Source organism: Pongo abelii, chromosome 3 (genome assembly GCF_028885655.2).
Source record: "Pongo abelii isolate AG06213 chromosome 3, NHGRI_mPonAbe1-v2.0_pri, whole genome shotgun sequence".
Taxonomy (NCBI): Eukaryota; Metazoa; Chordata; class Mammalia; order Primates; family Hominidae; genus Pongo; species Pongo abelii.
This window is the reverse complement of record NC_071988.2, coordinates 97,377,723-97,403,857: the sequence shown is the minus strand read 5'-3', so window position 1 is coordinate 97,403,857 and position 26,135 is coordinate 97,377,723. Positions and strand designations below refer to the sequence as shown.

At 43.9% G+C, this 26,135-nt stretch overlaps 2 protein-coding genes across 2 annotated transcripts in view; one reads left to right on the top strand and one right to left on the bottom strand.

Moving 5' to 3' along the window:
• Positions 1–1,676, bottom strand: part of FAM47E (family with sequence similarity 47 member E) — a 70,271-nt gene extending 68,595 nt beyond the window's left edge. The window contains exon 1 of the mRNA XM_054554091.2: positions 1,218–1,676. Within this exon, the coding sequence (XP_054410066.1) occupies positions 1,218–1,367 (150 nt within the window). The 5' untranslated portion in view covers positions 1,368–1,676. The remainder of the gene's footprint in view (positions 1–1,217) is intronic.
• Positions 1,677–1,785: 109 nt separating this feature from the next.
• Positions 1,786–26,135, top strand: part of SCARB2 (scavenger receptor class B member 2) — a 52,212-nt gene continuing 27,862 nt past the window's right edge. The window contains exons 1-2 of the mRNA XM_002814896.6: positions 1,786–2,202; positions 19,733–19,890. Of these exons, the coding sequence (XP_002814942.2) occupies positions 2,086–2,202; positions 19,733–19,890 (275 nt within the window). The 5' untranslated portion in view covers positions 1,786–2,085. The remainder of the gene's footprint in view (positions 2,203–19,732; positions 19,891–26,135) is intronic.

Here is a 26,135-nt window from a genome sequence, read left to right as displayed (position 1 = left end):
GATCTAGCTTCAGAAGTTCCAGGATATGGTCATTTCCACTGTATTCTATCGGTTTAACAAATTGCTAAAACCTGCCCAAATTCAAAGCGAGAAAGTATAGACCCTACCTCTCAACGAAAGGAGTAACAAATAATTTGCCACCATTTTTAGACCATCATGCTATCTCACCAAGTCCTCAACAAAGCCTCCTAACTGATTTGCTGTCCTCAGATTCTCATTAGTGACAGATTGGGACGCAGCAATGCACAGAGTAGAAAAAGTGAGGGTTTGGAGGCCAACAGCCAGCCCTACATCCTGGTTCTGGCAGGATCCACCCACTCAGCAACCAGTTGAGCTTGTTAGGTTACTTAACTCAGAGCCCCAGTGTTCTTGAGTGTAAAATGAGGATAATACACTATAGTTGCCAAGAAAATGTACTTCTTGGATCTTGCAGTGTAGACAGCATAACTGACCAATGGCTCTGCCTCAACTGCTGAGCTCTGCTGAAATCCATCCCCTGATATTTATCCCTAGGTTGCTGCAAAGGCCAGCTTCCTAAGGCTGCTCCCAGCTCATGACTGAGCACAGCAGGGATACTAAGGCAGGCCTCTTTCTGGGAGATGCCAGACTTCTGGGACAAGCCCATTTGGCTAAAGGATTCCCCACCCCAATGGCCTTGCTGAACTTTTTATACATGAACTGTATATAGTATCAAATGCTTCCTTCCACCCAACCTTCCTTCCTTGCTTGCCTCTTTCCTTCACAAGGATCACACCTGCATCCCAGGTCCAGCTCCCTGTTTTCCCTCAAAACTCTCTTGCATAGTACCCCAATCCGGGACTGTTTCTGGAGGACTGGGACAAACACAACCTCCTATTCATAGGACTGCCAAGGATATTAAATGAGTAGAACTGTGCAAAGAAACTGGTAAAGGGCTGGTATAGAAGAAACACTCATTTAACGAACAATTCTTGAGTCCTGGCTGTGTGCAGGTCTTGGTCCTGGGTGTCTGGGACACCATCGTGAGCAAAGCAGGCAAGAACACCAGCGATGCCTGCTTTAAGCTCCTTTCCAACTTCCACATCTTTAACAGGATACCAATAGCCCTTCAGAGTCTGACCTCTTGGGGCCTCAACACCTCCGACTCCATCCCCTGAACACCTGAGCCTACAGTCAAAAGGAACTTCCTTCTTGCTTCCTACAGGTTTTGCTCTTTCACCCCCAATGCCTTTGCTCACCGTTTCCTTCTCCGTGAAATGCCTCCTCCTCCCTTTTTTGCACATCTTCCTTTCTTGCACGTGCCCCTTACGTGACAAACTTATGCATCCCCCAGGCCCCAGTTCAATGTGGGGCCCTAGGTCCTCCAGGCAGAACATGCTTGCTGGCATGATCTCAGCAAGCACCTGGTAGAGGCACTTGTCACATTGTGTTATAATTGCGGTAACAGTGTCCCCGCTAACTTGCGAGCGCCTCTAGAGCAGGGGAATATCCCAGCCACCTTGAATCCCCCCGCGTGGCCCATGGGAGGCCCTCAGACCTATCTGCGGAATGAGTAAATGAGTCTGTGAACCAGGTTCGGCGATTTGGTGGGGTAAGCGCTGGGCCTGCGGTGCAGGGCGCTGGGAGCGGCCAGGCCGGGCCTGGCTCAGGCCCCGCAGCCACTCAGGGCCACCGGGGACGGGCCGGGGAGGGCGCGGGCCGAATCACGGCCGCCGCCGCAGGGCACATGACTGCGGCCTCCGCCTCCGCCCGCCTCCCAGCGCAGTCGCCGGCGGTCGGCTCCCGGGGTTGCGGCGAGCCCTGCCTGCGAACGTCACGTCCCTGCGCGCTCCCTGCACTCTCCCGAGCTGCGCTAGGCGGGCGTCGCGGCTGCCCCGCGAAGGAAACCGAAACCGAGGCCGGGCCCGTCCCTCCGCGGCCCCATCCGCCCAGTGCACCCGGGGCCGCGCTCGCCAGGCCGCGGAGCCCAGAGCTGCGCGCACGAACCGGGCACCGGGAGGGCGCGGCGCCGAAGGGTCCCGGGTCTTCGACGCCTCTGCGGCGGCTCCTCCCTCCTTGCAGTTGGATCCCGGGCGGGTGCGGCCCGGCCCGTGAGCGGCGCACAGAATGGGCCGATGCTGCTTCTACACGGCGGGGACGTTGTCCCTGCTCCTGCTGGTGACCAGCGTCACGCTGCTGGTGGCCCGGGTCTTCCAGAAGGCTGTAGACCAGAGTATCGAGAAGGTGAGGCGGGGCGGGCTGTGTGTGTGTTGTGGAGTCTTCCAGCCCACCCTCCCATCCCTGCTGCTGCATCTTGTATGGGGAAGACCTGCACTCGGGCAGACCCTCTGCACTAGAGCTCTTCTTGCGTCCCTGTCTTCCAGGGCTTGGTAGGCGAGGGTTAAAGAAGGGTGGGGAAGGATGGAGCCGACTCTGTTCCCTTTACAGTAATAAGTAAGGCTATGGATCCTGACTTTTAAAAACGCCTTCTGTTGTGTTCTGTCGTTTGCATCTCTCCCCACTCCTTCCGTCTACACCCCAATCTCAGGGTGGGCCCAAACTTGTTTCCGTCCCACTTCATGAAGAAACAGAACTGAATGAAAGACACCGCAGAAGAGGCAGATTATGTTGTCTGCTTGCTGTGGCCTTTGAAGTGGTGTGCGCCTGAGGATGAGACGTGGGTGTGCGGTCTATTGTGTTCTTGCCCTCTTGGGCTGGGCAGGGGCAGTTGGTAGCTGGGCCAGTCCTTTAGGCTGGGTGACATTTCATCCATCAGTCTTCGCTGAACGCTGACTTAGTGGCTTTGCATCTTGTACCAACAGTCTGTGTTGCTTTGTCTCACCATGAATTCTTGTTTTTCTCAAACGGCCATAATTTTCAGGCACAGATGCATTTAGATTCCCTACAAGAATCTGAACTTGTCTCTTCCTCTAGATGATTGGGCTGGAGAGCCAGTCCTTTAAGAAGACTTCATTTTTTGATTTCACTGGTCATTTCATCTGCCCTTTCCCCCACATCCACCAAGCTGTGTCAAAAGAGGAACAAGAGAGAATTACTGGGATCATTTTTTCCTTAAAAAAGAAAAAAAATCACTGGAGCAGCAGCCTTTCTTGTTAGCATCCATAACTGCACGCTTCATTTTTCCCACTGGTCTGCACTTGCTGTGGCCAGATAAAGCCCAGGCCTTGTCTACTTTGAATCATTGCACTCTCCAGTTAGTAAAGCTGTTTTATTCCAGGTGGCAATGGATATATTCCTTTAACTGAGTTTCCAAAAGTAATTAAGTGAGTACCTGAAATCTGGCAGTTAAAGGCAATTTTTCAAAAAGCACCATGGCAAAGCACAATGTAATTTTTAAAGTTCACGTTGCCAAGGGAAGACAAGGCTCACTGTCTGAGCGTCTCGAGGGTCAGTTTCCTCTGAGCAATCATGTTCAAGGAAAAAAGAAACTGAATCCTTTCTCCCCTCCTGTCCATGTCCAAATCCATGGTGAGCTGTGTTTGAGGATGTAAACTCTCGCTTTGGGTGACTAGAGTAAAGCAATTCAATTATAGTCAGTATGTGAGTTTTCTTATATGGCTTTGAAAGGCTGTTTCAAGGAGCCCTATAGGATGAGTGATCTTCCCCGTGGTTCCCATATAGCCAGCCCTTAGATTCTCTGTGTGTCTCCATTTCTCTGGGCGAGGGGATGGCTGTAAGGCAACTTGACTGGGGCCTGAGTTTGTGCTGGTATTTCCAAGTGGTTTTCTCCATAAGGAATGGACTCTGTTCTGATAAGTAATAGTACAGGGAAATGGACTTTCAGAGCTGCTCAATCCCAGCTAAGGAGGACTGCATGGTGTATTGTATGAAACTAAACGACAGGGCTAGTTTCAGTGGACAGATGTGGAAATACTGTTGTCATTAGAGGTAAGTCACATATCGCTATTTTGCTTTTTCCTGGATTACCTGTAGGGTGGTAGGTAGCATGGGACAGTGGGAAAGAGTGAGGATGTTACACTACTGGGCATGAAACCTAACTTCCACCATGTACCAGCTGGGTGACCATGGGCTGTTTAATCTTACTTGATTCATGTTTTCCCCATCTGTAAATAGGGATAATAAGGACTAACGATCACATCCGCTTTGTCAAATAATTCTTATAACCTTAAGGTGTGATCTTTCTGGGATATAGTTAGTGCTTAATAAGTGATAGCAACTTTATTTTTGTTAGAAGCCACACAAAGAAAATACATGAGATTTGGAGTCAGATTCCATATGTTCAAATCCTATCCTTGCCAGTATAAGCTTTATGACTTACGTCAAGTTACTTAACTTACCTGGTCCTCAATTTCATTGCTTGTAACTGGGGATATGAGCTGTTAGCTAACTTGAGCACAGTGATGCATTTACCATGAAACTCGCAAAGTTAAGCTTTGGGTCCCTCACTTGCACAGGCCTTGCAAAGCCCTGTACCTCATTCTGTATCCCAGATTTTCTTTTTTCTTAAGAAGGGCCCTTCAAATTGTATGAGCTTCAGGACCCACAAAACTTGGATTTGTCTCTGCATGTGTATTATTGTAGGACCAAGCATAAAGCACTTAGCATAGTATCAGGCACAGAATAGGTAATCAATATATGGCAGTCATCTTTATTGCCACTAGTATTACTATGGGAGAATTCATTCATAACTTGATTCTAATGTAGTTATAATATAATCTACTCTGATATTTCCAGTTCTTTGTTTTGTCATTTGAAGATTGTCTATGCCCTGACTTGCCTACATCAAAAAGGGGAGAGGGAAAAGGGATGAAATTCAAATGAGTAGGTGTGGGAAGCTTAGTAAGATAATTCCTATCCAAAAAGTTGTCTCAAATGATAATTGTCCTTGAGCCCTGCAGTGGCCAGAGGTAACTGAAGAGAGACTTTTAATTTTGGCCAGTGAATATAGTGGAAGGAACCAAGACAATTTTGATTTTTGGCCTCAGTGGTGACTGCCTCGTACTGGGCAAGGCCTGTAATTGTTTCTGCTTCAATTTTCTCATTTGCAAGAGAGGCATAATAGTACTTCTCTTTTTCCCACACCCTCTTCCTAGGGGATATTATGAGCATTAATAAGGCATTTCCTTACAAGCATTTGGGCCTTCATGAAGAGAGAGCTTTGCAGAGACCCAGCAGTTCCTTTTCCTCCCTTAGGCCTGGAAAGGCAGGAGTTTATGTTACATTTCATCTGGTATCCCAGTGAACTGCCTTGACACATAGCACAGTGCCTGAGATACATATTAAATGCCTCTTCACTCTCCTGTGATCATTTTAATAGAAAGAAGAGTGTCCTGAGAATCAGCAGAACTGAGTCAAACATTTTTTTTCTGTCCCTAAGGATTTCTTGGACTAAGCTGAACAAGCACAGTGGCAAGTTATTTAATCCCTCAAAACCTAAGGATCCTCATTTTGAAAACAGGAATAATAAGGATAAGAATACTTAACTCATAGAATTTCACAAGAATGAAATAATATGATTTCTATAAAGCACCCAGCACAATGCCTCGCACAATGCCTGAACATTAACATTTGTTATGTCTTTAGCTATTATTTGTCATCTGTGAATTGAAACTTATATAAGCTATGGTTCCTCTTAGCTCCAAACTTCTGAGATCCCATGACCTTTAAGAGCAGCTATGCAGTTCAGAATATTAAGTTTGCACTCCTAATCTCTGCAGACATGCTGGCAGTTTGACTATCTCCCAGTAATAGGGATGCAGAACTGGCCACAGTCAGGGCTGGCCAACAAGGGACGGGCTGGGGAGGGAACCGGTGGGAGACTGTTTACACCTTTGACTTCCTCTTCACCAGTCAAGGCAGGATTGTAGCATTAGGTCTCAGAGATGCAATGAACAGGACAAATACACATCCCCTTCGTCTGGACCTGAGGCTCTGGGCAAGTCAGTACCAGCTGGTTTCTTTTGGGAGCCATAGAAACTCTGGAGCTGTTCTACTGATGCCTCAAGAAGTAAAATATAGGCCAGGCGTGGTGGCTTATGCCTGTCATCCTAACACTTTGGGAGGCTGAGTCGGGTGGATCACAAGGTCGGAAGTTCAAGACCAGCCTGGCCAATATGGTGAAACCCTGTCTTTACTAAAAATACAGAAATTAGCTAGGTGTGGCGGCGGGTGCCTGTAGTCCCAGCTACTCGGGAGGCTGAGGCAGGAGAATCGCTTGAACCCGGGAGGCGGAGGTTGCAGTGAGCCAAGATGGCTCCATTGAACTCCAGCCTGGGCGACAGAGCAAGACTCCGTCTAAAAAAAAAAAAAAAAGAAGAAGTAAAATGTAATCACTGATAACCAGATTGCTTTGATTGGTGACTATATGGGATCTTGTTTTTTAAAGTCAAATCAGCAAAACATCTTTATTGATGTGTATGTAAAGGCATTCAGCTATATATAATTTTAAAAGGCTCCTTCTTGCATGTCTACCTCATCTCCTGAGTTGCCTCTATTCAAAGAAGACTTATCTTAGTCTGAGATTTTTCTTGATCAGAAAAAACCAGTAAAGATATCTTAAATCCGTTATCTTACTGTCAAAGAAATTGAGGCTCTTGGAATAGAAGTGACTTATCTAAAGTCAAATGGAGAGGGAGGGAGAGAGCGTGCCAGCTGGCCTCCTGATCCTGAACCCACTTTTCCCATCTCAAGGATGACCATACATCCCATTTGCCTGGAATAGTCCTACGTGGTTTCTGTGTACCTGTTGTGCTGGTGTAATCACTAACACCCGCTTTCCTCCAAAAGATTTCTGCTTTGCACAATAAGTTCTATGGCCGTCCCTCACCTCTCATGCCATGTTGTCCTTACAGACCACAATGTATCCCGCTTCTTGGCTCTCTTAAGGAGCTGAGGCCTACTCAAACTAGCGCAGGCAAGATAGGATTCTTTTTTTCTTTCTGTAAATCTGGAAGGGGAAGCTCATAGAAATCAAAGGGCAAGAACCGTGGCACAGTAAGGCCTCCTGAGAGGACAATCAAAAGTGGAAAGTCAGCAGGAACCAGGCACATTCTGCCTCCCACTTTTTCCTCTGCTTTCTCCACCAACAGGCTTCCTCTGTTTACTCAGCCTGGCTCTGTACTCATCCGGGCTTGCTCAGCCCCGCCTCAGTGTGACTTTCCAGCTGCTGACCTCTCATAGACGTGCTTCATCTCCTAGTTTCTCTTTTCCAAGTCTGTAACGGAGCAATGTGATTGGCTCAGCACAGGAAGAAACTATAGGGCTGTAAACAGAGGCAGTGTCATTAATTCCCTTGCAAGATTCTCTAACTCCTAAGCAAAATTATCCAGATTCTTTCCTGGCTTTTAGAAACACGATCTTGTGATATCAAAATCATATTGTTTCTTTCAGTGTCTTACTAATTCATGTTGACTATGAGTGCATTCCTTATTAATGATTAAGACAATATAGTAGGCTAGCAGTTGTCAGCATAGCCCCTAGACTCTAGGAGATGCATCTAAATCACTTACAAAGATTTAGAAAATACCAGACCCCATCCCAGACTTGCTGAATCAGACTCATTAGGAACAGAACTCAGGTTAAAGTGCTTATCATAAAAATCCATTACTGGAGGCAGGTTGCTGTGGGATCGTAATCTGCAATTTTGGGAATATGCATTTTTTAAAAAGTTGTTTATATTTGTATAGTGATTATTTTAGACCATGTCTTCATTCTGTAAGATGGTAATTCTAATTGAGGATATTAATGCTAATAATTACTATTAATCTGCAAGTTTACATATTATTTGGTGAGGAGGGGAAGGTTCTGCCTGTGGAAACTACTTTGCTTTATTGTTAAATAAATCCAAGATTTCATGCTGTCAGGCCACAGCAGAGGGGCCATCTGTTCTGCCAGACATTTGCTTGTTTCCCAGGAAGAATCAGGAGGTGGAATTATAAGCTCATTAATGAAAACGTAGGATGTTGGCCAAGTGACTAGACATTCCTGGCCATATCATCAAGATATGCACTATCTATACACCATACACTAAGGAAGGGACCATTTTTAATCCAAGCTGGTGACTGGAAAAAACAACCAAGGGAAAATAAAGACCACTTTAGGTGTTTGCTTTCTATATCTAAATGCACCTTTGGGTACACGCTTTGGCAGTCATTCTTTTATTTGACAAATATTTACTGAGTGTGTACCATTTGCAAGGCAGTGTGCTAAGAGCTATGGATATAACACTAAACAAGATGCAGTCTCTACCCTTACAGATTTTATAATCCAATTTAAACTCCTGGGCCCCTCATATTCTTAAAAATTATTGAGGACCCCAAAGAACTTATGTTTCCATACCTATTGATATTTACAATATTAGAAATTGAAACTGATATGTATTTTTGAGAAATGTTTAAAACAGAAGAATACACAAGCACATATTCCAATATGACATCATTATATATCATGTAACCTCTGGAAAACTCCACTCTACACTCAGAGAAATAATAGAATTAAAAAGGCAAATGATACCTCAGTATTAAAATAGTTTTGACCTTGTGGGCCCCTCCTAAGAAGGTCTTGGGGCTCCCCAGGGGTCCTGAGATCACACTTTGAGAACTGTTGATCTAGTTTTCATTTAAATTATTTTTTTAGAATATTTTTAAAAATACATAATATCCCTGTTTTATATTCCTGTAAAGCCAGTTTGGAAGCTGTCTTGTTAATGTTTTCAAACAACCAGGATTTTGCTTGGTGTGTCTTTGATTTACTGTGTCCTTTTGGCTTTCCTGTGAGTCCAGTGTTAAAAACAGGAGTTTGGGCCATCAGTAATTCCAGTCCCACAATCTCCTGTCTTTCCCCAAGTGCTGATCAAAGTAGACAAGAGCATTCATATCTCCATAATTGAATTACTCAATAATTCCCTTCTGGCCTCAGCCCTGCAGGGATTTTCAACCCGTATGACGTAGTTTGGTATTTTAATCTAGTATGAAAGCTCTCTTTGAAGGTAGAGGTCCTGTCATACTTAGTTTTGTGTCTTTTCTTACTGCCAAATGCAATGTCTTATTCAAAATAGATGGTCAGTAAGTATTACTTGGATGAATAGAGAAAATAATTTCTTTGGAAATGATTGTTTGCATTTTGTTGTTTAGTCTCACATTTTGCCTCACTCTGTAGGCCAGTGGTCACATGTTTGTCTCATGAATGATTTATACCTCTAAAATCTGGAAACTTCACCTATTGGTCCAGATTTCCAGCTTCTCTTGAAACATGTGGATGTTCTTTGGTACTCGTCATACCAAGTTCTGTGTGGTAGCCATCTCGGCAGAAAAGAGGCTGACCCTTAGAAGAGACCTGCCTTCCCTGTTTCCCACTGTCTTGGTCCATTCAGGCTGCTGTCACAAAATAGCATAGACTGGGTGGCTTATAAACAACAGAAATTTATTTCTTACGTTCTGGAGGCTGGGAAGTCCAAGATCAAGGCCCCGGCAGATTTGGGGTGTGGTGAGGGTCCACTGCCTCATAGATTATGGTCTTCTCACTCTAACCTCACATGGCAAATGAGCTCTCTGGGGTACCTTTTATGAGAACTAATCCCATTCAAGAGGGTTCTACGCTCATGACCTAATCACCTCCAAAGGCCCCACCTCTTAATCTCACCACCTTGGGGGTAAGGATATCAACAAAGGAGTTTTGAGGGGACATAAACATTCAGACCACAGCACCCACTGTCCTTTGCGCCCTTATTGGCTCCCAAGACCCAGTGAAGGTATCTGTTGTTGTGCATGTGCTGTTGTGTTTCTTATAGTAGAGAAATATTTCTCTATATTGACATTCCTTGCCAAAAGAAGGAAAATGAAGGATAGCTTGAGAGGATCATGTGTTTAACAGAAATGGGGAGGGCATGTTTCTTTGTAGAAATGAATATTGCTGCTGGGGTTGGACATGCAAACAAATGTACAAACCCACCGCCTGTGTCACTCATTTGCCCTAGCCATCTGGTTCCTTCAGCATCTGAATTTTACACACTTTCTAGAGACAGTGTGAGGCAGAGTGCCATTGTTACACTAATGTAATCACTCATCACAAGTCCCATTTTTTTAATTCATTTTTTAATTGACAAGTCAAAATTGTACATAGTTAGGGCATGCAACATGATGTTTTGAGAGAGCTACAGATATAGATAGATATACATAGTGAAATGGCTAAATCAAGCTGTTTCACATACGCATTACCTCAATTACTTATCTTTGTTTTGTGGTAAGAACACTGAACATCTAATCTCAGCATTTTTCAAGTATACAATATTTTGGGGTTTTTTAAATTTTATTTTTGTTTTTGTTTTTGTTTTGAGATAGAGCTTCTATCACCCAGGCTGGAGTACAGTGCCACTGCCATGGCTCACTGCAGCCTTGACCTCCTGGGTCCAAGCCATCCTCCTGCCTTAACCTCTAAAGCTGCTGGAACTACAGGTGTGCACCATGCCAGGCTAATTTTTAAATTTTTTTTTGTAGAGATGGGGTCTTGCTGTGTTTCCCAGGCTGATCTCAAATTCCTGAGCTTAAGCAATCCTCCCGCCTTTGCCTCCTAAAGTGCTGGGATTACAGGCATGAGCCACTGTGCCTGGCCCAATATATTGTTATTCACTGTAATCACCATGATGTACGTTAGATCTCTTGAATTTGTTTATATCAAACTGAAATTTTGTGTCCTTTGACTAACATCTCACCAGTCCTCCCAGCGCCCACAATTCCCATTTTAAGGATATTTTCTTTTAACACTGTACTTCTGATAATCAACAGTAATGGAAGAGGAGACATAGAAATAGGTAGGTAATGAAAATATTACTTATTTCAATTTTGAGAGATATAATCACAACCAAACAGGTTGCAAAATAATGAGACTGGCTGTGCAAGTTACACACAGAATGTGGGCCTTGTTTCCGTGGCCTTATTTCTTATTTATTCACATCTGAAACTCCTCTTTCTCACCCGCCTCCCCACTCCCCATATATGTATATATATATTCCCCTCCCACTCCCAATTTTCACCTGGTTCTATGTTTAAGTTTCTATCCGGTAGCTGCTTTTTTTCCCTTTAGTTCATCAGTTCTCAAACTTGGCTGTACATTTGTAATCACCTAGAAACTTTCAAAAATAAGTTACTGGGTATTTTGTAGCAGGAGGTTTTTTGGGATTGCCATTCCACCACATTGTCCTGTATGTAATTTATAAACAAAGTAACAGTTCACCCATGAGCTAGCATTTGAATCTGAACTATCAGAGCTCATTAGTTAAAATTATGACAGTTGCAAAATCAAAATGAGTTAAGCAACAGTGACATAAATAAATGAATGCCAATACATTTTTACTGAGTTAAAATAAGGTCAGGGAATAAGAGTTGAATGTTAATGGCAGTTTCTTTCTTTTATGTAAACAGTGGAAATTACTTAAATTATTGCATGAGTCTGGGTTGGGTTTGCTTCGTTGCTGGGAGCAATTTTAAAAAACAAAGCAAATCAGTTGGTGTTTTGCCATTTGATGAGTTTTATTAATCTGGAATCCAGTATATAATTAGGCCAATATACCATCCATACACAATTAGGCCGAGTTCTCCAAGTTGGTCTGCATTATCTCTGGTGAATTTAGACTGCAGATGGCAACATGGATGCTTAAGTTGTGTTTAATTATTAAGTAGCACTTTACTGACCTTAAAGAACAACCAGTAGTGCTCTTGAATCCCGAAACTTTCCTTAAAAGTATTACTGATTCCCATGAAAGCCTAATGGATTCTCTGAGTGCTTATTTTTATCACTTGGAAGTGGCTTACATCAGGACAGCTGGTTAAACCACTCTGATGGTGTTGCCTTCCCAAAAGATTGCTGTCAGGCTGACTTGGGTTGTGGCTGTATTAAGTCATGTCAGTGTTCAGCAGTCAAGCTAATCCAGCCTGCATCTGTTCCTTCATCTGCAGGTCAGGTGTCAGCCTGGCCAGTGACTCTATGTTCACTACACACAGCTCAGAGAGGCTGTTCTCAGTTCTGCCTCTGACCAGCCTTCTGTGTACCCAAATGGAAGCTTATGCTGGTTGAAGATTCTTTTACTTTTGTTTTTAAACAGTCTCACTTCATACATGGTACAAACTATTATGCTTCTCCAGTAATTCAAGAAATGCAAGTTCAAACAAGAAGATGCTATTTTGCCACTACCAAAGAAGCAAAGATTTCTGAAAACCTTAAACACCAATATTGGGATGGATATGCCAAAATGGTTGCTCATACACTGCTTTCTGGAGCAACTTGTTGATATTTAAAGGCTCATGAGTTCATGAAAACTTTTTTGTCTCTAGACCCAATAATCCCAATCTGGGAGTCTATTCTAAGAAATTATTCACTGATTTGGGCTAGGTGTGGTGCCTCACGCCTATAATCCCAGCACTTTGGGAGGCGGAGGTAGGTGGATCACTTGAGGCCAGGAGTTAGAGACCAGCCTGGCCCACATGGTTAAACCCCATCTCTACTAAAAATACAAAAAGTAGCTGGGTGTAGTGGTGTGCACCTGTAATCCCAGCTACTCCAGTGGCGAGGCATGACAATCACAAGTTGCAGTGAGCCAAGATTGCACCACTCCACTCCAGCCTGGATGACAAGAGCAAGACTCTGTCTCCAAAAAAAAAAAAAAAAAATTCACTAATTTGGACAAATATATTCAAGAACATTTACTTAAGCATGAAAACAACACAAATGTCCTATAGTAAAAGAATGATTAAATAAACTGATTTAGTGTATTTTTTAAAATACACTAATACAGTGGATTAGTATACAGACATTAAAATAACAGTTTCAAAACCTATTTAATAACAAGGATAATCATTTATAAAAGATGAGTGAAAAAATGATACAATACATATGATCTCAATTTTGTTTAAAATGCACATATATATGACTAGACCAGAGGGAAATAAACCCATGTGTTAACAGCGATGATGTGGATTACAGGGGATTTAAATTTTCTTCCTTTTACTTTCTTCATTGTCCAAATTTTCTGTGACAAATATGATGGAATGGGTAGGGAATGGATGGAGTAGCATTTACCTGATTTAAAGTAACAACAGGCTGGGCACAGTGGCTCACACCTGTAATCTCAACACTTCAGGAGGCTGAGGCAGGCAGATCACCTGAGATCAGGAGTTCGAGATCAGCCTGACTAACATGGTGAAGCCCTTTCTCTACTAAAAATACAAAAGTAGCCAGGTGTGGTGGTGTGTGCCTGTAATCCCAGCTACTCGAGAGGATGAGGCAGGAGAATCGCTTGAACCCAGGAGGCAGAGGTTGTGGTGAGCCGAGTCATGCCACTGCACTTCAGCCTGGGCAACAGAGTGAGACTCCCTCTCAAAAAATAAATAAGTAACTGAATAAATAAAAAATAAAGTAACAACAATCAATAGCCTCATTTGTGAATAGAAATTGGAGGCAACACATGACTTTTTCTGCACATTTGTAGTAATGTTATCTGCTACTTTAAACATCTCTTCTAATATGAATATAGAAATTTCTGTAGATTGATAATTTATCATAATATCTAGGTATTTTTCCCTTAGATAAATGTGATATTTTATTGCTTACAAGTCTAGTTTGTTCCTTGTTATATCAAGGAGTTTTTAGAATTCACCAATAAAATGAGAAGGTGGGAGATCTTGTCTACCATTATATCTCCAATACCTAGAACAGTGGCTGGCACAAAGCAATTGCTAAGTTAATATTTGTGGAAAGAATGAAAGAGTTTCATCAGTTTTAAGGCTGTGAAAATCCTATGCTATACTTGCTATGAAAAAGGATGTTATAAAAAATTCATTAAAACCAAAATTGCTAAAGACAGATCTAACAGAACTAATGTTTGTGTGCCTTTGGCATATTAATTATGCATAAAAATAGACCCTGCTAATTCCAAACTAGTCTTAACCATTTATGAAGGGAGGCCAAAATGTCTCCTTGAAAAATAATATTTGCGCTAAGACAGTTACTGTCTCTTCTTGATTCTGCAGTACTGAAATTCAGACTTTTTATTTATTCAGATCACATATTATTTAGAATATGCGGCATTTTGCCACATTGAAGATTTTACCAAGAAGAACTAGGTAAACAGCAGAAGATGAATGCCTGGCACAGCATTGTGCTCTACGCTACGGTATCATCTGTTTCTTCATTAATTATTTATTGTGTCCCTTCTGTGCCAGAAACCATGTTATGCGCTGGGGATCCATGAAAAAGATACAGTCCTTAGTATCAGACCCAATCTGATACTAAAGACTAATAAACACATTTTCCTTATAAAACTTGTGAAGTTTCATGAAAGCAGAGAGAAAACACATAGCTCAGAGGGGCCTTCTGAGAGATGGCACTTCTGAATTGAGCCCTGAAGCCCAAGTAGAAGTGAACCAGGTGATAAGGGCTCTGCAGAGACTTCTAGGTGAAGGGCAGTGAGTGACTCAGGCCAAGGCACTGGCTGAGAACTTGTGTGGTGGGTGCTAGGTAACAGTAGATGGTTGCGTGTTACTGGTGCATAAAGTGCCTACCAGGAAAAGACAGCGACAGGTGACGCAGTTGCATCAGATCACAACAGGTCAAGGACTGTGGACTTTATCCTTTGAGCAGGGGTGGAATATCTGTTCCCTTAGGCACTTTTGACAGGCTTCTCTGAAGGCTGAGGTGGATGAAGCATTTGAAAGGAAAACGGCTGGAGAGAGGGAGACCAGTTAGGAGCCTACATACAGTATTGTCACAGTCCAAGCCAATGATGAAATGTGCCTTGGGGTAGAAATGGGGAAGAGGAGGAGGTGAAATCAGCAGGACTTAGTGATCAACTAGGGGAGAAAATCATGAGTCCATTTTGGTCATGTTGTCTTGGAGCAGCCTGTGAGATGTTTAGATGGGAGAATTTTATCACAGATCCATGCTACTGGAAGGATCTAAATAATTTCAGGCATAAGCTATTTGTTAGGCTGAATTACTGGGTCTTGCACATAATTTTTCACTCCCTGTTACATGCATGTTGGTTCTGTGTCCTTAGCTAAATTTCTTCTTACAGACAGAGCCTATGCCTGTTTGCAGGGCATAGTCTGGGCACATAGAAAGCTCTCAGTAGGTACATATTGGGTAATTAACTGAAAAGTATGTTTTTCAGTCCAAATTATTAATTTAGCTGTTGACACTGTGAATTCACCATATAACTTGATAATTTTCCAGTATTTTGTTTTAGTGGTAGTGCCACAGTATTGTGCGTGGAAAAATTCATTATGTTCGTCTTGGTTAAAATTAGTAAGCAACAGTTATATTGTGACTCCACAGTGCCACTCTTAATATCCAGAGTCACACTGTAAAACTGATTTAAGGCCTTATGTTGCTTTTTCATTTAGTGTAACTAAGAAGACTCAGCTGATTACAAGGTTTGTCTGGTGGCTGTCACCACCACAGCAGAACCCTCGGTGAGGAGGATCAGTTGTTCCCAAGCCATGGCTTTCTGTTCAGACTGGCAAAGGGCGCCTTTGAGGGGGACACTAGCTCGTTGTATCTGGTGGAATGAATGACTTCCTGTGCCAGACAGTCCGCGGTCTTGAGGCTGAGGTTATTATTTGTTAGTTTCTCAGGCCTTCCTTTACCGAGCAAGCTCCTGGGAAGTGCACACTTGAATGCTCTGAGGATCAGAAATAGAAGGGGCAGAAATTAAAAGTTTAAGTCAAAACAGAGCCCTCTGTGGACCGTCTTGTGGCAGGAGGTTGAGGTGCTTTCTTTGGACACATTAGCATACTGGGGCTGCGCGGCCGCCTGGAAACTCTAGAGTTGAACTCTCCCTTTTTCGGTTCCTCACCTGTGGGCTCCTGACTAGGAGCTGACAGTGACCTCACGCAGCTGCCCTAGTTTCCTTTCCTCCAGATGGAAGGGGTTACACTTGAGGAAACCCTGAGAGTTCAGAGTCCAACTTATGGCTTCTCCATAGTTTCACTGTCCCTCTGGGCTAGAGTTGCCAAATAAAATAAAATATAGGACACCCAGTTAAATTTGAATTTCAGATAAACAACAAATAACATTTTAGTATGAGTCTGTCTCGTGTGATATTTTGGTTCAGTCCAATGTATCAGTTGTTAACATCCTGCCATATTTACTTTATCTCTCTGATGCACTTTTTCTTGAATTATTTGAAGTAAGTTGTAGATATCACACACTTTGTTCCTAAATCCTTCAGCATGCATCTCCTATGAATAAAAGCATTTTTGACGTAGCCCATGCAATATTTGGGACATAATTATATTATAAAATTATTTGTTGTTTATCTGAAATTCAAATTTAACTGGGTATCCCAGGTTTTATTTGCTAAATGTGGCAACTCTACCCTCAGGGTGCCATGGGGTGGCAGCTGCTGGATGGGTGAGTAAATCTGCACTCCTGGACTTGGTCATATTTGATTTCATTTACCGGCTTTGTGACTTGGGACAGCCAGTGCCACCATTTGTTTGTCTGCAAAATGGGGATTTTTATTTTGTAGTGTCAGTGTAAAACTCAGAGATAAGGTACATTCTAAAGCCCCTGGCATAGCACCTGACGTTAGCAGACTCACAGTAAATTGCAGCTGGTATGGTAGTAATGGTAACTGAATAGCAACTGCCATTCTCTGAGCTGAAAGTGAGAAAATAAAAATAAAGACACACTGTTTTAGAAATGTTGGCAGCTGTATTTACAACTTCCCTCTGTTCTCTCATTCCCCATCTCTCTTCCTACTTAGTGCATTCGCGTGAGCACACACACACACACACACACACTCACTCTCCAGCACGTGATCCACTCTGGGATTGACAGAGGGTTTCCTGACAAACATCCAACTTGTAAGGTGGAGGAAAAGAGACACATGAAAGCAGCAGGAAAAGCCACCACTCTTGAGGGCAAGATTTGAATGGAGTAAAAGGGGCTATGAGGATTTATCTGAGTGCTGGTGACTCAGCTAAGAAGTGGCCAGGCAGAGAAGGGCCGTGGGGGTGGAGGCAGACAGAGGAGAAGCCCCGGCTGTAACATGGTCTGGGTTGGTTGTGACTCTGGCATGCTGCCAAGGACAGTTTTTATTGTTCTTGTTAGTTTTTCATTTGCTTTGTTTCATTAAGAAGTCAAATGTACTAAATGTTTATTTCTATCCTGAAAGTTGGAGGAACAAGTTCAAGTCACACTGTTTACACATGTCAGAACAGCCAGGTTTACCCTTCTTTCTGGTAACCCCTTCTTTCTGGAAACCCTTCCACTTGTCTTTGGATTTATGGTTGCCTAAAAGCTGGATGCCAGCCCAGCAAGATAAACCCAGGAGCTTAGCCATCTGTTCGTTTATGTTTGCTGATTCTCTCAGGGTTCCTAATTCGGAGGTGATTTTCTTCACATGAACAAATCAATGAGATCTGAAGTCCTTTCTCACTGGAAACTTCACACACTATGATGCTTGTCAGGAAGAATTAGGCAGGAATACAGAGTGCTCACTCAACTGTCCTGACAGTAATAGGAAGAGAAGTGCGGTGGAGCCGAGAGTGGGGGCGGCTGCTCCTGGGCCTTTGCAGCAGAGCAGACCGCAGCTGAGGCAGCATCAGGCTCGCCTTTGTTTTGCAAGAACAGAGGAAAGCCAAGATGAAGTGAATTCTCTTTGTGTCCATTCTTTCTCCTTGCCTTAGGGTCTATCCATAAAATCCTATAGAATCCGAGTTTCTTAGATTTTCACTTAAAAAAAAAAAAGATAAGGGAACATTTTTTTTTTTCTGCTTACAGAAGTAATTTATTTCTGGTGTAAAAATCCAAACAAAAGCAACAGTGAATGGAAGACTCCTCCTAATCCGGACCTGAATTATAACTGATACAGATTCTCAGTACTCAAAGTTCACATTTTGGTTTGTTTATTTGCAGTCTGTGCTTTTATATTATTTTTGTATTTCAGTCGTTTTTACTGTAAAAATACAAGGCTTTTCTCCATTAACAGATAGAGGACTGTTGGGAATACCAGGTGTTAGGTTTCTGTTAACCTCAGGCGCTGTATTTATCAGGCCTCTACTGCCACGGTGAGTAACAAGTAACTCCCCAGTCTCGTTGCTTATAACAATAATATGTGAGTGTGCAGGCTGGTTGCAATTTGAGCTCAGCTGGCTCAGTGGAACGAGGCTGGACTCCAGGCTTCTGGTCAGCTTTAGGACTAGTCTACACATCTCCATTTTAGAACCTAGGCTGAAGGATCAGCAGCTACCTGTGGCCTGCTCTTCTCTTTCCCAAGGGTGGTTTGCAACTGCAAGACGGCAGATAGAAACTTGCCATGCATCTTAAGGCCTTAGCTCCAAATTGATACATTGCCATTCCACCCACATCCTGTTGGCCAAATCTAGTCACTTGGCCTAGCCTGAAGTCAGTGAGGCAGGGAGAATACTTCACCCTTAGGGGAGCCATGGGGTATTAATTTGCTAGGGCTTCCCGAATAAATACAACAGACTGGGTGGCTTAAGCAACAGAAATTTGTCTTATAGTTCTGGATGCTAGAAGTCTGCGATCAAGGTATTGGCAGAGTTGGTTTCTTCTGAGGCCTGTCTCCTTGGCTTGTAGAGGGCTGTCAGTTCTGCATGTTTTCACGTGGCCTTCCCTCTGTGCTTGTCTGTGTCCCAGTTTCCTCCTCCAGTTAGGACACCAGTCCTATTAGCAGGGCCTACCCTCATGACCTCATTTAATCTTCATCAGCTCTTTAAAGACCCTGACTCCAAATACAGGCACATTGTGAGGTATTGGGGGTTAGGACTTCAGCTTAGGAATTTAGAGTATGGGGGGCATTATTCATCCTGTAACACAGAACAGGGGTGGAAAGTGCAGGAGGGATTGTGTGCAGAGTGCAGTCTCCATTGTCAGCTAACCTCAGTGAGGCTAGGCCTCCTGGTTTTTGAAACGGGGATAGGCAGTTCCATTTTAGGGTTTTTGGAGATCCAATAAGAAAATACATCTAAAGCCCCTGGTGGTGGAGGCGGTAGGGATGGATGAGGTTCAACTTGAAAAAGGACCAAAACTGGTCTTCTTGGGCCCTTCCCCTTGTTCTTCTCTCATCTGGGCAAACTGAGAGTGTATGGTGCTTTTCAGAATTGCTTAACTTCTACAGAAGATACACCATCCATGGAATCTTCAAAAATAACAAAGCCAGCAGGCCCTTTAGGCACTCAATCTGTGCCCTAGGTTTTGGAAACACTATGCTTCATGCTTCTGCCCATGTGCTATCTTTAGTACCCTTCCTTTACAATTATTAATTAATTAACTAATTAATTTATTTTGAGACAGAGTCTTGCTCTGTAACCCAGGTTGGAGTGCAGTGGCACGATCTTGGCTCACTGCAACCTCCACCTCCCAGGTTCAAGCAAGTGTACTGCCTCAGCCTCCCGAGTAGCCAGGATTACAGGTACGTACCACCACACCTGGCTGATTTGTGTATTTTTAGTAGAGACGGGGTTTCACCATGTTGACTAAGCGCGAACTCTTGACCTCAAGTGATCTGCCCGCCTTGGCCTCCCAAAGTGGTGGGCCACTGGGCCCGGCCCCTTTACAAATATTTATCAAAGGCCTTCTCTGACTTATTAGAACTGTGGGCTCTATTGGTGTAAGATATGGCCCTGTTCTCAGGAGACTGCAGTTGAATGCCTGTGAAATGATTAAAATAGTGATCTAGGAGGTCAGAATAGGGGGCGTCCCTTCCTCTGCTTCTTGGGTTTAAAGCCAACCATTGCCTTACATGTTTGTAAATCTCCTTTTGGTTTTTTCCTAGAAAATTGTGTTAAGGAATGGTACCGAGGCCTTTGACTCGTGGGAGAAGCCCCCTCTGCCAGTGTATACTCAGTTCTATTTCTTCAATGTCACCAATCCAGAGGAGATCCTCAGAGGGGAGACCCCTCGGGTGGAAGAAGTGGGGCCATACACCTACAGGTAAGTCTTGACCACCTCCTATCTTGCGAGAAATACAGAGTGACCCCAATATGGCCTGAGTCCTTGCCTCTTCCCAAGAGCAAAGCTCCAGGGCTGTGTGGGAGCACACTTTCTGATTTCATTGTCTGAAACGCTGCTGATGTTTTGTATGTGTGTGTGAAACCTCAGCAGAGAATGGCTTTGTGGACTGGGCCAAGTCTCAGCGTGTTGTGTTTTGAAGTGCAGCGGTTTCCTCCTGAGTTGGCAGACTGTGATTATTAAACCATGAAGAGTTACTCCTTACCCTGACGCTTTTAAGGTTGCCCCTTGATATTCTTATTTTATTTTATTTTATTTTTTTAAGAGACAAGGTCTGGCTTTGTTGCCCAGGCTGGAGTGCAGTAGAGCAGTCATAGCTCACTGCCACCTCCAACTCCTGGGCTCAAGTGATCCTCCTGCCTCAATCTCCCTAGTAGCTAGGATTACAAGTGTTCACCACCACACCCAGATAATTTTTTTTTGTAGAGATGAGGTCTTGCTGTATTGCCCAGGCTGGTCTTGAACTCCTGGGCTCAAGTGAACCTCCCGCCTCAACCTCCCAAAGCGTTGGGATTACAGGCATGAGCACCAGCATGCCCGGCTACCGCTTGATATTCTTAAGTGACTTTTAGGGCCTCCCTCTGTTTCCATGCCCCACATAACTAGTTTTAAAGCAGTTCCAGAATTTACTGTTGTCTGGGACAGATCTTTCTGTTTCTTACCCACTCCTTTTCTCCACCTATCCTGGGTATAAGCAATAAGCAAGTAGCAGAGGCTGTTAGAGTCTTTGCTGGTGACCACCAATTCCAAACACTGGGGAATCAGGATCCCTTTAATCATTTTTAAATGATTAGTAGAGGGAGACGCTTGAATCAGAGCATTTCCTCTGTTGCAATCTTCCCCTTTTCCCTATTACAATACCTCCTCCCTCTCCCACACAATAATCGTTCCAATAAAGTCTCTCCTTACCACGTTAGAAAACAAATTAATAGAGGAAGCAGACAACAAGATCTTTCTTTTTAAAAACTGCTGAATGATAAAAATGCCTGACAATTCTGTTGTAATCGACTGCTCAATAAATTATTGCTGACTGATTGATGTGCCATGAATCAGTACTATTCTCAGTGGTGGGAATTCAGAGATAAAAATCCTAGTTCCTGTCTTTGGTGCTCATGCTCTGACTCTGGAGTCAGATGACCCATTTTGATTCCCGCCTCTGCAACTTACTAGTTCTCTGTGCTTCCATTTCCTTATCTATAAAATGGGGATAAAAATAGGACCTCCTCCACGTGATTGTTACAAAGATTGAGTCAATGAGTCATTACGTATAAAGTGCTTAGACTAGTGCCTAGCACATAATTAGTGATACTTAAGTGTTTGCTCTTACTATTAGTTGGATTAGGCTATTTTTGCATTGCTATAAAGAAATACCTGAGTCTGGGTAATTTATAAAGAAAAGAGGTTTAATTGGCTCACGGTTCTGCAGGCTGTACACACATGGCACACTGGCTCTGCTCGGCTTCTGGGGAAGCCTCAAGGAGCTTTTACTCATGGCAGAAGGCAAAGCAGGAGCAGGCACGTTACACGGTGAAAGCAGGAGCAAGGGGTGAGGAGGTGCCACACTTTACAACAACAAGATCTCGTGAGAACTCACCCACTGTTGTGAGGACAGCACCAAACCTTGAGGGATCCTCCCCTATGACCCAAACCCTCCCACCAGGCCCTACCTCCAACACTGAAGATTACAGTTCAACATGAGATTTGGAGGGAACATCCAAACTATATCATTCCACCCCGGCCTCCAAATTTCATGTCCTTCTCACATGTCAAAATATAATCATCCCTTCTCAATAGTCCCCCAAAGTCTTAACTCATTCCAGCATTAACTCAAAAGTCCTAAGTCCCAGATCTCATCTAGAAATGAATTCCTTCTACCTATAAGCCTGTAAAATCAAACAAGTTATTTCCTTTCAAGATACAATGGGGGTATCAGCATTGGGCAAACATTCCCATTTGAGAAGGGAGAAATTGGCCATAAGAAAGGGGCTACAGGCCCCAGGCAAGTCTGAAACCCAACAGGGCAGTTATTAAATCATAAAGCTCCAAAATCATCTTCTTTGACTCCATGTCTCACATCCAGAGTACACTGGTGCAAGGGGTGGGCTCCCAAGGCCTTAGGCAGCTCCGCCTCTGTAGCTTTTTTATGCTGAAATTGCAAGCTGATGGTGGCTCTACCATTCTGGTGTCTCGAGGATCGTGGCCTTCTTCCCACAGCTCCACTAGGCAGTGCCTCAGTGGGGACTCTGTGTGGAGCCTTCAGCTCCGCATTTCCCCTCCTCACTGTCCTAGTAGAGGTTCTCTTGAGGGCTCTGCCCTTGGAGCAGGCTTCTGCTGGGGCACACAGGCTTTCTCATACATCATCTGAAATCTAGCTGGAGGATGCCAAACCTCCTTCACTCTTGCACTCTGTGTTCCTGCAGGCTTAACATCACATGGAAGCTGCCAAAGCTTATGGCTTGCACCCTCCAGAGGAGTGGCCTAAACTGTATCTGAGCCCCTTTGAGCCATGGCTGGAGCTGGAGTGGCTGGGATGTGGGAAACAGCACAGGGAAGTAGTGCCCCTGGCCTGGTCCCTGAAACCACTCAGTCCTCCTAGGTCTCAGGGCCTGTGATGGAAGGGGCTGTCTCAGAGATCTCTGAAATGTTTTCAAGGCCTTTTCCCCATTTTCTTGACTCTCAGCACTTGGCTTCTTTTTAGTTATGCAAATCGTTTTAGCAATGGTTGCTCTACAGCCTGCTTGAATTTATCTCCCCACAAAAATATTTTGTTTTGTTTTGTTTTTGAGACAGGGTCTCACTCCGTTGCCAGGCTGGAGTGCGGTGGCATGATCATGGCTCACTGCAGCCTTGAACTCCTGGGCTCAAGGGATCCCCCTGCCTCAGCCTCCCAAGTAGCTAGGACTACAGGCAAGTGCCACCATGCTGGCTAATTTTTAACTTTTTTTTTTTGAGACAGAGTCTCCCTATGTTGCCCAGGCTACAGAAATGCTTTTTCTTTCTCTGCCACATGGCCAGGTTGCAAATTTTCCAAACCTCTGTGTTCTGCTTCCCTTTTAAATATAAGGTCCAACTTTAAGTCATTTTTTTTACTCCCACATCTGAGTGTAGGCTGTTAGAAGCAGCCAGGCGGCATCTTGAATGCTTTGCTGCCTAGAAATTTCTTCTGCCAGATATCCTAAATCATCACTCTCAAGTTCAAACTTCCACAGATCCCTGGGGCATGAACACAATGCAGCCAAGATCTTTGCTAAGGCATAACACATGTGAACTTTGCTCCAGTCCCAATAAGTTCCTCATTTCCATCTGAGACCTTTTCAGCCTGAACTTCACTGTCCATGTCACTGTCAGCAATTTGGTCACGATCATTTAATCAGCCTCTAAGACACTCCAAACTTTCCCTCATCTTCTTGTCTTCTTCTGAGCCCTCCAGACTCTTCCCTTCTCTGCCCATTACCCAGTTCCAAAGCTGCTTCCACATTTTTCAGCTATCTTTATAGCAATATTTGACTCTTAGTACCAATTTTCTAAATTAGGTTGTTCTTACATTGCTATAAAGAAATACCTGGCTGGGCATGGTGGCTCATGCCTGTAATCCTAGCACTTTGGGAGGCCAAGGTGGGTGGATCACTTGAGGTCAGGAGTTTGGGACCAGCCTGGCTAACACAGCAAAACCCCACCTCTACTAAACATACAAGGATTAGCCTGGCATGGTGGTGCCCACCTGTATTCTCAGCTAGTCAGGAGGCTAAGGCAGGAGAATTGCTTGAACCTGGGAGGCAGAGGTTGCAGTGAGCCGAGAACATGCCACTATACTCCAGCCTGGGTGACAGAGCAAGGCCCTGTCTCAAAAAAAAGAAGAAAGAAAGAAAGAGAGAGAGAGAGGGAGGGATGGAGGGGAGAGAGAGAGAAGGAGAGAGAGAGAAGAAAGAAAAGAAAGAGAGAGAGACCTGAGACTGGGTAATTTACTTTAAAAAGAGGTTTAATTGGCCTATAGTTCCACAGGTTCTACAGGAAGCATGATGCTGGCATCTGCTTGGCTTCTGGGGAGGACTCAGGAAACTTATAATCATGGTGGAAGGAAGAGAAGGGGAGCAGGCACATCACATGGCCAGAGCAGGAGCAAGAGAGCGGAAAGGTCCCACACTTTACAACAACCAGATCTCGTGAGAACTCACTTACTATCACGAGGACAGCACTAAGCCATGAGGAATCCTTCCCATGACCCAAATACCTACCAGGCCCCACCTACAACATTGGGGATCATATTTCAACATGAGATTTTGAGGGGACACCAAAACTGTATTATTGGTCTTCGTGGATTAATTGTTTTAGTCTGTACAAGTCAATATGTAGAATTATAAAGATGAACCCTGTTGCTATATGAAGAAATCTAAGAAAATACTTGGGTCCTCATTTTAAAAAGCCATTTTGTATGTGTTCTATGCCTGAGGAAACATTGTGTACTGGGTAGAGAAAGTTTGTATTTTAAGCTCTCTGGCTGGCAACAATTAGAAGTTGAACGAGGATCAGTATCTAAGTGTCCCATTGTTTGTTGTTGTTGTTATTTTTAAATGAAATTCCTTAAGATGTGATGGAGACTCTGCAAACTATCCAAAATGGTGTCATTCCAACATGTTACCAATATTTAGAATTATTAATGAGATACTTTACAATCTTTTTTTATACTGTGTTTGAAATCCTGTGTGCATTTTATACTTACAGAACATTTCATTTCAGACTAGCCACATTTTGAATGTGCAATAGCCACATGTGGCTAGTGGCTGCCCTATTAGACAGCATAATTCCAACCATACTCCCATGATTTTTTGAGACAGGGTCTCATTCTGTCTCCCAGGCTGGAGCGCAGTGGTGCGATCTTGGCTCGCTGCATCCTTTGTCTCCCAGGTTCAAGTGATTCTTCTGCCTCAGCCTACCCCGTAGCTGGGATTACAGGCACGGCCACCACGCCTGGCTAATTTTTTGTATTTTTAGTAGAGACAAGGTTTCACCATGTTGACCAGGCTGGTCTCGAACTCCTGATCTCAAGTGATCCACCCGCCTTGGCCTCCCAAAATGCTGGGATTACAGGCGTGAGCCACCATGCTTGGCCACTCCCATGATTTATAAGCTCCCCAGACACACTACCTTGCCAGTATTCATGCTGTTGCTTCAGTCAAGAATGAATTCCTCAGCACTACCTCTCTTGACCTTTACATCTTACTTAGTGCAAATGCTGTCTCCTCCTGAGACTTGCCTGACTTGGGATACTCTTCCTGTTACATCTTATTTAAAATGTCAGGTAGACTGGGCATGGTGGCTCACACCTATAATCCCAGCACTTTGGGGGGTTGAGGCGGGCAGATCACTTGAGCTCAGGAGTTCGAGACTAGCCTGGGAAACATAGCAAAACCCCATCTTTAACAAAAATACAAAAAATTAGCCAGGCGTGGTGGCATGTGCCTGTGGCCCCAACTACGTGGGAGGCTGAGGTGGGAGCATCGCTTGAGCCTGGGAGATGGAGGTTGCAGTGAGCTGAGACTGCACCACTGCACTCCAGCCTGGGTAACAGGGTAAGACCCCTGTCTCAAAAAAAAAAAAAAGAAAAAAAAAGTGTCAAGTATACCACTTTATAGCAATTGTAAAGTGGTATGTTGATATGGTTTGGCTGTGTCCCCACCAGCCAAATCTCAGCTTGAATTGTAGTTTCCATAATCCCCACATGTCATGGGAGGGACCCGGAGTGGGGGGTAATGTAATCATGGGGGCAGCTACCTTCATGCTGTTCTCTTGATAGTGAGTTAGTTCTCACGAGATCTGATGGTTTTATAAGGGACTTTTAAAAAACCGCTTTTGGTCGGGTGCGGTGGCTCATGCCTATATTCCGAGCGCTTTGGGAAGTCAAGGTAGGAAGATCACTTGAGGTCAGGAGTTTAAGAACAGTGTGGCCAACATAATGAAACCCTGTCTCTACTAAAAATACAAAAAGAAAAAAAAAATCAGCTGGGTGTGGTGGCATACACCGGCTAAGGCAGGAGAATCACTTGAACCCAGGAGGCAGAGGTTGCAGTGAGCTGAGATCACGCCACCGAATGCCAGCCTGGGCAACAGAGCAAGACTTTGTCTCAAACAACAACAACAAACAAACAAAAACCCTTTTGCTGGGCACT